General features: G+C 49.4%; 1 protein-coding gene across 12 annotated transcripts in view; it reads right to left on the reverse strand.

Annotated features, from left to right (window-relative positions):
- PLEKHA7 (pleckstrin homology domain containing A7) overlaps positions 1-12,880 on the reverse strand; it is a 228,757-nt gene that overhangs the window by 11,761 nt on the left and 204,116 nt on the right. For all 12 annotated transcript variants that reach the window (XR_003514710.1, XM_027563388.1, XM_027563389.1 and 9 more), the window contains 6 exons: positions 12,568-12,669; positions 6,026-6,134; positions 5,654-5,880; positions 2,513-2,701; positions 2,300-2,417; positions 365-468 (listed from right to left, as the gene is read on the reverse strand). Coding sequence is in view for 11 of the 12 variants with exons in the window: in XM_027563388.1 (XP_027419189.1) it covers positions 365-468; positions 2,300-2,417; positions 2,513-2,701; positions 5,654-5,880; positions 6,026-6,134; positions 12,568-12,669 (849 nt within the window). In the remaining variant the exon portion in view is untranslated. The remainder of the gene's footprint in view (positions 1-364; positions 469-2,299; positions 2,418-2,512; positions 2,702-5,653; positions 5,881-6,025; positions 6,135-12,567; positions 12,670-12,880) is intronic.

Below are 12,880 nucleotides of genomic sequence, written 5' to 3' on the forward strand. Positions count from 1 at the left end.
ACATGACAACCCAGCCCTCACGGGCCCTCTGGCAGCACCCCATCCTGCAGATGCAGACCCTGAGGCCCAGGCCTGTCCAGGTGGGCACACACACACACCGCATGATGGACCAGGAATCAGGGTGTGGCTCGCTGGGTGAGAGCGAGGAGAAGGGCGGGGGCCCTTGGGAAATGGAGGGGGTGGTGTGACGCCCTTCTTGGTGGGCAGTGGGGAAGGCATCGTAAGCATGTGGTGACAGGGATGCTGAGCTGAGGAGGGGCCGGGGCCATCTCATGGGACAGCCCGTCACTGTCCACCTCAGAGCCCTTCCCTCTGTGCATGAGGGAGCAGTGAGCCCTTCGAGAACTTCTCAAGGCCTACTCACAGGGTAGGTCATCTTGCTGCTTTCGGCGTCTAGACCCCTCCGGAGGGTGACGTAGGGAGCAATAGTGGACGATTGCTGGAGCCTTGACATGGACCCCGAGAGGCCTTAGTGAAGAAAGAGAAAAGCGAGTGGATTTGTGGTGAGGAGGACAGGCCACCAGCCCCTTCTCGATCACCCCCCACTCCCACGAAAGGACCACAAGGACCCAGCCAACAACCCATGCTTCTTCCTCCCAGGGCCTAGAAGAGCAAAGCCCCAGGTAGGGAATGAGGGGCTAGCTCATGGGTGCCCTTTGTCCCTAACAGGGGACAGTGTCCCTGAAGATCTGAGGGCTCCCCACATCTTCCCTCACATGCAGAAGACTGGGCTGCCTGGCAGGAGGAAAGGACAGAGGGCGAGGAATGCCCTTCTTCTTGATGAACTCCTATGCACCCTGTATGACCCAACCTGGATGCCCTGCCTGTGAGAGCCTTTTTAAATGGCCCAGGCAGAAACAGTCATTCCCTACACTCTTCAGTATATTCACTGGTTACTGCACTAACCACAGTGTCAACATGCCTGGTGACAAATTCAACAACAACTAGTTGAATGAACGAATGAATGAAGAAGGGAAAGAGGAGGCACCAGGCGCTCATGGAGTGCTTACCATATGACAGGCAGGTAACACAACATGTGTTTCACACAGATTTTGTTCCACCGGCCCTACAGGGGAGCATTACCTAACCACTGTGACGGTGCGCAATCTCAAGTTTAGAGAAGTTAAGCACCTTGTCCAAGATTCTGTGGAGCCACAGTCCAAGCTTTGTCCACTACCAACATGCTTATCAAGGCTGGTCCCTGACATCTGGAAATGGGCATCGTGTTGACACCACTAGCATTTAGCACATGGGAAAAAGAATGATGAATGTCCTGCAGTGCCCAGAGACTCCTGAGCAACAAAGATCTGTCCCACCCCACAGGCCTCTAACACTGCCATTAACGAACACATCTAGGCTGAATGAAGAGAACGGGGTCCCCAGGCATAGTGCCAGGGGTCGCTGTGGCCCAGCTCAGCAAAAGCCAGTCCCCTTCCGGGACCAGCTCAGGCCATAGCAAGCCTAGCCAGCACGGTGGGCTGGAAGTCACATAACCCCACAGCTGCCCGAACCACGGCTGTGTGGCCTCCTGTTTCCACACCCTGTCTAAAGGAAAGCACCTGACCTCCCACCAAATGGGGGGAGTGTGCCTAACCTGCTCAGGGGTTCCAGGCAGCCTCCCTTTAAAAGGATTTCTGAGGAAGAGAATCTGGCTACGGGGGGAAATGAGGCATGGGTGAGCCTAAGGGCCTGTGTGTTCCCACCTCCATCTCAGAGGGATAGGGGAAGAGAGTAAGAAGAGGGCCCAAAGGAGAAGAAAGATGTGTTTGTTTAAAGTCTTAGAGTGACATAGATGAGGAGAAAACCTACGGAAGACCCGAGATGGTCAAGCTGACGGCAGACAGCCCACGTCCCAGCCTGTAGGGTACAGCGGATCTAGAGCCAGGACAGCGGCATTGTGCTCTGACTCCATCTCTTAGTGGCTAATCGGCAAGTTATTTCCTTTCTTACCTCATTGGTTTTCTTACCTCTAAAAATGGGGATAACAACAGTACTTCTCTCACAGGATTATTATGAATCTTCACTAAGTGACTATAAAGGGCTTATGTTATAACAACCACCACAATTACCATTGTTCCCAGGGGCAGATGTAATAAAAGAGGATGAGAATCAGGATGTGAGCCAGAGGTAAGAAGGACGCGCCCTGTCTACAGCCCAGAGGCCCCAGACAGCTGCTACCCAACGGAGGCCCCACGCCGCAGGCAGAAGAGTTGCAAGGACCGGGTAAGGGCTGGGGGCGGGCGGTGCTGCGGCTGCAGTGGGGGTCCCTGGGAAGACTCCGTAGAAAGTCGTGCCTTACCTCTGCCTGGCAGCGTCTGGTACCTGCTCTCAGAGCCCACAAGGCCCAGGGAGGATGGGGCCGTGTCCCCGCTGAAGGTGGCCAGCTCTGGCTCGCTGACGTATGACCGGAGTTCCACCTGCGGGCAGTCGGAGGCCGTCACAGCCGCCCCGGGTCCGGCCGCCTTCCCTCTCCCCACACTCAGCGGGCACCCCAGGGGTCCTCTGTGCTCACCCTGGAGTCCCCGTTGACACACTGTCCCTGCTCCCGATCTCGCTTCCTCTCATCCGACTGCCGCTTGAGGCCCCTCACTGAAGTGTGCCGGATGATGGTGGCCTCCCTTGGCAGCGGGGGCACGGCTGGGGGCTGGTCCTCCGGGCTGTAGAGCTCAGGGAGCGGGGGCCTGGGAGGTGCCTCATCTTCCTGCTCAGAACAAAACCACAACCAGTGCCCCGTGAGAGGATGCCGAGTGGCCCAAAGGGCCGGAGCAGGCCACCTGGGGCCTGCGGGGCATGACCACTTCAGCCCAAAGACGCCAACACTTCCCCTGGTTGAGCTGTGAGGGTGGGTACACCTCTGCTCCAAGCCCATCCTTCCCTCGGACTCTACATCTTCCAAGTGTTAACTATGAACAAGTTTCCAAGTGTTAGCTACACACAACCCAGAACTCAGGACACGGGTCCATGCTCTCACTCCACTCGCTCACCTGTATATGACAGCACCCCACCACCTCCACCCCACCCCACCCCACCCCACCCCACCCTGCTTAGACGGGGCTGGCTCATATCCCTGCACGACCTCTGGATCTTTCAGCAGGCTGCAGATCTGAGCGAGGACCATCTACATCCTCCTGCCCTTTCCATCAGAAATGTGCATGGTTACGAAATCTTTCCTCCTGCCTGGCCCAGGCCCTGAGCAGGCTGTCAGGATGGGTGACTCACTGCCTTCTCTGCAGCCCACTCCCTGGGCTGGGATGAATGCAACTATTTTCCTTGAATTGCCCCATCCACAATGCTCTCTGAGGGCTGTGGCCTCCCTACAGGCTGACAGCCTGGCCCCCGACTGCCATGAACACCCACTCCTGGGACAAATGACCATCCAGACTCTCTTCTCCTGAACTCCCCCTTTCTTAGCCTAATTTTGCTTTGGTTTTCAGATTTTTTCAGAGTTCAGGAAAGGGAACTGCAAGCTTGTTTTGCAAAGGTTTATCAGCATTCTTCTAGAGATAGACTTCAGACAGAAGGTTAAGCCGCCTACCCGAGATACCCAGAGGCTCTCTGAGCATCCGTGGTTTCCAACCCTGAACAAGATCTCAGAATCACCAAATCCTAAAAAGCCCCCCGGAAAGATAAACATAAACCATTGATTGCCTTTGACTGAAGGGAACAGAATGTCTGGAGATAGAGGGTGGAAGGGAGACATTTTATTACACACTTTTTTATATCCTTAAGATATAAAATTTAAAAAAAAAGATACAAAATTTTTAAAAAATCAAATAAAAATGAAAGAACTATAGCTAAATGCAGCAATGGGATGAACTTCACAAATATAATGTTGAAAGGACACAAGATAAGAAAGAATAAATACAGTTATGATAGATGGGCAAAGTGTTCAGGATAAAAATATAGGTATCAAAACAAAAAAGCAAGGAAATTATCTGAAAAGTCAAGATAGTGGTTACCTCTGGCAGAAAGAGAAAAGAGCCTACGCTGGAAAGGGACCCATAGGCCCAAGGGCTTCTGACCACTGGCCAAGTCCTATTTCTTGGTCTGAGTGTTGGTATGAAATGTGGAATCTCTTTTTTATTGTTTATTAAATTATGTATTCATGCTTTATGTCGATTACAGGATGATATCATTATTCACAAAAGTAAACATAAAACAATATGAATATAAAATAAATCTGAAGCAACAATAAAAAATGGTGAAACTGGTGAACACATATCCAACTAGAAGGTGGGTTTTACACCACCCTCTCCCGTGAGCCTGACCCCCAACCAAGCTGAAAAGCCACGCCTCTGAGCAACAGCAGCCAAGTGTGAAGAGGAGCCTCTGTGATCGTCTATCTCATGCTGCTTGCTCTGCACAAGAGGAAACTGAGGATGCTCAGATGGGGGGTGGCCGTCCCAGAGGGACGGCAGGGCTGGAGTCCAGGCAATCCTGCTCCCAGGCCTTTTCCCCAGGGTCCCAGGGGGCAGGCATCCTGCCTTATGGTAGCAGTGTCTGCCCCAGCCGCTCCTGCTATTTGTTTTGCTATTTTCTACCTCCTGCCTTGTGACTGGTGCTCCATGATTCTTAGATCTGGGAGAGGGAAGGAGATCTCAAGATAAAGCTCACAGCGACCCTGGGTCCTAGCACCTGTCTTCTAGCTCTGGGCTCTGGACCATGGCTGGAAGCAGGTGGATGGTGAAGACCAGGTATGGGAACTCATGTGTTTTAGCCAGCACTGTGCACTGATCTTGTCAGACGTCCTAAGCATACGTGGTATCCAGCGACAGCTCCTCCAAGCCCTTGTTGGCAAAAACCTGGAGGTCTCCATTCCAAGGTCCTTTCTGCTATGGCTTCCCTGTCACTTGGATCAGGCCCCTCATGCTTTCCAGCCAAGGCTGGCCTGGCCCTGGAAATGAGCTATTGCAGTGCCTGACTGCATCTTCTAATTCCTTAGAGCCTCCTGTGCTCACAGACTCAACCAAGGGCTTGGCTCCTCTCTGTGCCAGGCAAGCCAAGGTGCTGGCTCAGGCAACCACACGGGCTACATACTGACCTGAACATCAGGGCTGAATGTCCAGTTAGATGTCAGATGGCACAATCAATGGTCAGAAGATGTAGACTGGATTTGCTAATATGGAGACCTCATGCAAATTCTGAACACCTTGGGCCTCAGTTCTCTTATCTGTGGAATGGGAATACTGACCTTCCTGTCTATACTCCATGAGGTCACTGTGCAGACTGCATATATCCTCACAACCCAGCGCCGTGCTCGGCTGCGGGTAAAGATTCTCTTCAGCTAAGAGGCGCTCCCTGTCCACCGACTTAACTACGAGTGTGCACAGAACCCCACATGGGGCAGCCACACACTTCCCTGCACATCACAGATCATAAACCATGCCTTAGTGCAGTCACTTCCTTTTGCCCTGCCTCGGTCTTCCCAAATGCAAAATGGGAGGGCTGGACTAGGTCACTTCTAGGGGCCTTTCCAGTTCTGGGAGACAAAGCAGGACGGCAGGGCCCCCTACCTCATGGCTCTGGCTGGTTCTGTCTGACCAAGTTTCCCTAAAAGCTTCTCTCCCAAGAGAAGTGGACCTGAGGACAGCGTGGGACACTCACCTGCCAGAGAGGAAAGGGCAGCGCTCAGCTCCCAGTCCTCAATACTCACCACTCTGGGCTTGGTCTTGGTTGGTGACTGAAGGGGGGACGTCACCTTCCTCAGCTGGGGCGGGTGAGGTCGGTACGGCACGTAGGTTTGCAGCTGGGGGAAGAGTCGAACCTCCAGAGGGGTCCGCACGGGGCTGGTGGGAGGGCTGGGCTGCGGGGGCGGCTTGCTCTCAGAGGTCGAGAGTGAAGGCACAGGCGGGTGAGGAAGCAAAGGCACCGTTTTCCTCTCTGACAGGCATGGAGGGGAGGAAAGGATGTGATGGAACAAAGATCTTCCTCAGAGGACAAGAGCAGCGACTTATGCCCCGGGGCCATCCCCCAGCGCTAGGTGCTGGCCTCTGACAGCCCTGCCCCAGGAAGATGGTCGGCTCACCTGGATTTTTGACCGATTCCACCAGGATTCTGAAGTTCTCTTTATTTGCACTCAGGCCTGCAATGACGTCTTCAATCCTCCAGAGATCCTTCTGTATCTGCGACTTCTCCTGAGGAAGAGAAGGTAGGGGTTCATTCCCTTCTTAGCTCCTCACCAGAGGCTTCTTCCTAGGATTTCCGTTGTCATTTCAGACAGAGTCCCTCACTCTGGAGGATGGTATCCCCTTGGGAAACCCCACCAGGGCTAGAGACAAGCCTGCTTCACAGCTTCCTGGACAAATACAGATGTAGGAGAGGCCCCAGGTCCAGGGTAGGAATCTCAGAGGAGCTCTCGCCAGTGCACCTCGCCTGTTTGCTCTCCATTTAAGAAAAGACTGCCTAAAATACAGAGTGATTCAATGAAGTTATCTAGAGCAGCCACATCAGAGACAGAAAGCAGAAGGCTGGTTGCCAGAGGCTGGGAGAAGCGGGAAGGATTGCTGGTTAATGTGTACGGAGTTTCAGGTTTGCTAGATGAAAATCATTCTGAAGACTGAGTATACAGCAGTGTGAATACACTTAATGGTACCAAAGTGTATCCTTAAGTGGTTATGGAGACTTTTACGTTAGGTATACTTAACAATTTAAAAAACAGACTGTCTCAGGCAACCACAGCAGAAGGGAAGAGAAGGCAAGGACGTGAAGTGACATGATCCCTAGAATATAAAGGGCATCTTTTTAACGACAGAGCTGAGTCCTGGGATTTGGGGTGTAATATAATGGGCAGAGTAGACATTATTTGGCAGTAAAAAGGAATGAAGTACTACATCTGCTGTAACATGGAGGAACCTTGAAAACATTACGTCAAGTGAAAGAAGCCAGACACGTCAGTGCCACATATGTATGGTTTCGTTTCTATGAAATGTCCAGAATAGCTAAGTCCATATAGAAAGTAGAGTAGTGTCTGGCTAGAGCAAGGGTGGAGAGCTGGGGTGGGGATGAGGAGGGACTGTAAACAGGACCACGTTCCTTTAGGGGCAAGCTGGAAATGTCACACAACTGATTGTGGGGATGGTTATACAACTCTGCGGATTCACTAAAAAATCAGTTAATTGTATACTTAAAATAGCTAATTTTATGGTATGTGAATCACATGATAAAGCTGTTTTTTTTTTTTTTTTAATAAAGTACAATGGGAAAAGGGCCGCATATTCAAAAGCAGAGGCATTACTTTGCCAACAAAGGTCCATCTAGTCAAGGCTATGGTTTTTCCTGTGGTCATGTATGGATGCGAGAGTTGGACTGTGAAGAAGGCTGAGCACCGAAGAATTGATGCTTTTGAACTGTGGTGTTGGAGAAGACTCCTGAGAGTCCCCTGGACTTCAGGGAGATCCAACCAGTCCATTTTAAAGGAGATCAGCTCTGGGATTTCTTTGGAAGGAATGATGCTAAAGTTGAAATTCCAGTACTTTGGCCACCTCATGCGAAGAGTTGACTCATTGGAAAAGACTCTGATGCTGGGAGGGATTGGGGGCAGGAGGAGAAGGGGACGACAGAGGATGAGATGGCTGGATGGCATCACTGACTTGATGGATGTGAGTCTGAGTGAACTCTGGGAGCTGGTGATGGACAGGGAGGCCTGGCGTGCTGCGATTCACGGGGTCACAAAGAGTTGGACACGACTGAGCAACTGAACTGAACTGAACATGACCATGTGCACACTGTGATAAGTTGTAACCAAAACCACCTGGGAAGATGCCCTAGAAAGAGGTGAGCAGGGTCTGCTTGACTAAGGGATCGTGGGCATCTTTTAATGGAGTTGTTTATACATCAGATATGGTATTCTTTTAACTTTAAAATTATCATGTCCCACGTCATGGACTTAAAAAGGAAGGCTCCACACCTGTATTTCCTCTCAAGGTTCCCTGCCAGCCTCACCTGGAAGAGTTCTCATGTGTGTAATATTTGTGGATCACTGCTCCTGGATACCTCCCCCCGGGGCCCGGCACTGAGCAGCTTCTCAGTACATGAATGTTGAATAAGTAAAGGCCCAATTACATAAAATTCCCTGACCAAATACTGCCCAATAGCCAGGACAACAGACGTCTGAAGCCTCCCTCCTAAGCGGGGCTCTTCTACTCTCTCGGCCCGTCCAACACCAGTGCACATCCTTAGGGCTGATGTGCAAATAGCAGGCTTAATGCTCAGCTTCCCCTTAAGGTACAAGGGTCCTAAGACAGACACGTTACTGAGCTAAGGGGATTATCTCTAGAGCTGAGGCCCCCAAGCAGAGGGCTGGTAAAGGAGGGGTGTGGGGTTAAGGTCATCGCTCTCTCTCCTCCCCTGGCAGTCTACCTGGCGTAGTTCCCCCTGTCAGTTCACAATCCTGCCCCCATTTTCCCTGTCACCCCAATATGTAAGAGAAGAGCAGAGAAAAGCAAAGCCCAGAGAACTTGTATCTTTCTCCAAGGACGATGGAATTTCAGAACTGAACAACAAGGTAAAGGAAGCTTTTGGGGGAGCAGCAGAGTGGGGTTTCATTCCTGTGTCCTTGCATCACAATGGGCTGGAAGGCTCCTATGGACTTCGCTCAGCAAAGGTCTGAACTCACTGTCCGGAAGTAGGGACACCTACAGGTAGCCTCACCTATCACTGACTCTCACAGTCACTTGCACGTTCTTTTATCCTCTGGTTTGTCTACTCAGGTGGCCGTGAGGATCTTCCTAAATAAAGCCACTTATCTTTGCTGAAAAGGCTGTGGGCTTTCTCACAGCCAATGCTGGCTAAAGAGAGGTGAGTTTCCAAGCCTCATTACTGAGAATTTGCATATGGGGCTGCAAGCCTATCTCCAGTGTCAATGATTTATTTAGGACGCTCACAGCTTGCCTGGCCTAGAATTACACCAAAGAAGTTAACACTGAGCCTGCTCAAAGGAAGGCTTTGTGAGCTCCCCAGGGCACTGTGGCACTCAGGGAAAGCATGAGCAATGCCACTAGGCTAGGTAGAAATCAAGCTGCAGGGCCCTGGCTTCAGACTGGCCTATCTCCTAGTAACTTACAGGACTAAGTTCTCTACAAAGCCTGTGACAAGACCCACATGTTGTACCCATCTGTTTGGGGGAGGGGAAAAAAGGATTCCAGGCCTGCTGCGTGTTAAGTCACCAAGAACTCAGGCACAGTAGAAACACAAATAGCCAATAATCACATGAGAAGATGTTTAACCTACTAGTAATTAGATAAAAGGAAATAGAAGCCTGATGTCCTTTTTTAGCAGGCAGACTGGCAAAAACTAAGGAGGTTGATAACATCAAGTGTTGGCGAGGATTTGGGCAAACAGTTCAGTACTCTCAGGCACTGTGAGTGGGAGGGCAAATGAATGCAGCCTTTTAGAGGGTGGTTTTGAGTTACCTGCTAATATTTAAGAGGTATACTCAATTCATGGCCATTGTTAAAAAGCCTACAACTAACAAATGCTGGAGAGGGTGTGGAGAAAAGGGAACTCTTGGACATTATAGGTGGGAATATAAGTTGGTGCAGCCACTATGGAAAACGGTATGGAGCTTCCTCAGAAAACTAAACAAACTACCATATGGTCTAGCAATCCCATTCCTGGGAATATACTCAGAACAGACTATAATTCAAAAAGATACATGCACCCCTATGTTCATAGCAGCACTATTCAGAATAGCCAGAACATGCAACAACCCATGCCCATTGACAGATGGATGGGTAAAGAAGATGTGGTACATATATACAATGGAATACTACTCAGCCACAAAAAAGCATGAAATAATGCCATTTGCAGCAACATGGATGCAACTAGAGATTATCATACTTAAGTCAGAAAGAGAAAAATATCATATGATATCACTTATATGTGATATTTTGGCCACCTTATGTGAAGAGCCAATTCATTGGAAAAGACACTGATGCTAGGAAAGACTGAAGGCAAAAGGAGAAGAGGGCAGCAGAGGATAAGATGGTTAATAGCATCACCGACTTGATGGTTATGAATTTGAGTGAACTCTGGGAGGTAGTGGAGGACAGAGAAGCCTGCCACGCTATAGTCCATGGGGTCACAAACATTTGGACACAACATATGTGGGATCTACAATATGGCACAAATGAACGTGTCCTCGAGACAGAAACTGGCTTGTCGACACAGAGACCAGGAGTTCCTGTTGCCAAGGGTGAGGGGGGGAGGGAGAATGAGGGACTGGAGTTTTGGGTTGGCAGATGCCAACTATTACATTTAGAATGGATAAACAAGGTCTTAATGCATAGCACGGGGAACTATATTCAATATCCTGTGATAAGCCACAATGGAAAAAGAGTCTTAAAAAAGAATGTGTATGTATAACTGAGTCACTTCACTACACAGCAGAGATTGGCATGACACAGTGAACTCATCATACTTCAATTAAAAAAAAAATCTCACAAATTAAAAAGTATGTGTACTCATTTCAACTCAACAAGTCCACTTCTAGGAGCTTATTTTAGATAAATGCTCATAAATAAGTTCTGATAGGCAATTAGATAGATGCTCATTGTGGCACCATTTACAAAAGGAAAACACTGCAAATAACTTAAATGCCCATCGGAAGAGGAATGGCTAATAAAGCGTGGGACATCCACCTATGAAATACTATGCAGCAGTCAAGAACTAATTCCATTCACTTAGACCAACAAAGTCTAACACAATTTCTGAGATTATAGAAATCTTCTATAACGTGTGCTGTCCAACACAGAAGCCACTAGCCACATGTGGCTACTGAGCACATGAATTGATTCTAGTGTGACTAAGGAATACATTTTTATTTAGTTCATTTTAATTAATTTATGTTTCAATTTAAATAGCTATCATGTGGGGCAGCATAAACCTAGGGGTATCTTTCCTGGAAAGATTTCCGTAACAAAAGTTATGACAAAAAAGCAAGTTACCAAACAACATGTTAAGTATGATTCCTCTTTAAGTAAACCCAACTGCCTCCCCCAATAACTTATATGATACTACATACGGGCATTCATTTGGAAAGGCATAGGTCACGGTCTAATGGTGCTGACCACATGCAGGGAAGGTGACGGGACCAGGACAGAGAAGGGAAGGAAGGAAGGAGGGCTTTCGTGTCTTTTTCTGGTCTTGTTTCTCATTGTGTGGACTTTTCAGAGAGATGCATTTGTGTGTTACCTGCACAATTAAAGAAACAAAAGGAATGAAAAGCTAAAAAAAGAAAAATCACTGCTGAAATTAATGTGGATGGTTGAAGTCCAAGAAGATAAGTGTAATGAAATAGTTCAAGGAACTAGTAACTAGAAACAATCATTTGAAGGACTCTGCCAAGAATATCCACCTATTTATTTTTAAGCCACCATGCTAAATCTGGGGATACAAAAAGAAAAGGAAACAGCTCAAATGAAGGAAAATTATGGAAAAACCCAATAGCCACAGGAGATAAACAAATTCTAGGTAACCTCATAGGCCAACCCTGAACCACAGGCAAGAATCTCCTCCACGTGGTCCTGGAGTAAGCTCTCTGGGACCAGCTTGAAATGGTGAGTAAAAGCACAGCAGGGTCTGGGAAAAGCCTCTTAGTCCACAAACCTAAACCTTCTCCCAAATTCCTTCAGTTTTCTGGGGTGATGCTGATGTGCAGAGAGTCAACACATTCATTAAATCACTTGAACGAAGAGGCCTGGCTAGAACTAGTTCACCAATTAGCAAGCTTCGCCCCAAAGCTGGCCCAGCACGGTGCCTCGTACACAAGAAGCCTCAATTCAATGCTTGCTGACTTCAAATAAATAGAATTATGTCAGGGTCCTGAAGAGGGGGTACAGATCTGAAGCTGAGTTCAAAAGCAGGTTATTTTCCATTTTCAGAATTTTGAGGGTGGGGTGGAAGCCCGGTTGGGCGCTCCAGTGGAGGAACACTGGCAGCTGGAAGACCCAACCTGAAGAAGGAAAACCACACAGGGCCTTTCTTTCTTTCACCTTTGGAGGCAGAGGCAGCTATCAACGGGGTGGCCTGGTTTTAAGGTAGGGAAGGCAGGGCTCTAAGGCTGCCTATCCTGAGTGAGGCAGGGCCCACAGTAATGGGTATCGCCCCATCTGGCCTGAATTCACACTACTGATCCGGTGAGGGCTTGATAGCATCTATCCTCAGGAGTCAGGGAGGGGAAGAGACAGGGCTTCCTGCTGCTAAGTGAGCAGTTAGGAACCCAAGACAGGGCCAAGGACAAGGAACACAGATCACCCTCCAGCCCCTGTAAGGTTCTCAAGGTCAGTACCATCTCCTCTTGGGGCTGTTTCCCCAGATAATTGGTAGAGAAACCCTTAGAAAAATGCCAAGGAACTTGTCTCTGAGAGCAGAGAGGCAGGGGGAGCTGAGATGACGCTTCTCATGACAGCCTGGCAGTGGCAAGCGTTCCCAAAGAGACAGCTTGGGGTGGTGAGCAGGCTGAGTTCAGATGGACAAAGAGAAGACCTCTGGGTAGGGCTCACAGCCCCCGTAAGTGAAGACTCCAAGAAGAAATCAGAGCTCAGAAGGGATGAAGAGCCCTTGGGTCACCTGGAAGAAAAAGGCTCTTCTGTGTTGCTCCTGCAGGGTCTGCTTTAGCTGCTCCACATCTCTTTCTAGCTTTAGGTACTCATTCCAAGCATTTTCCATCTCCTGTGGATCAAAGAAATGCCTCTGATTCTTAGTTATCCCAAGCCCACCCCCTCAGAAGGCCCCAAGAACCCCTGTACTCCTGAGCACTGCTGACCCAACTACAGGGGAAGAGGGCAAGGGGTGCCTGATGCGTCTCAGGCCACCTGCACTGTCCCGTCTCCCACCCCTGTGGGTGCTTTGGTTCCCAGCTCTGGCAGAAAGGGCCTGCACC

This window comes from Bos indicus x Bos taurus, chromosome 15 (genome assembly GCF_003369695.1).
Source record: "Bos indicus x Bos taurus breed Angus x Brahman F1 hybrid chromosome 15, Bos_hybrid_MaternalHap_v2.0, whole genome shotgun sequence".
Lineage (NCBI taxonomy): Eukaryota > Metazoa > Chordata > Mammalia > Artiodactyla > Bovidae > Bos > Bos indicus x Bos taurus.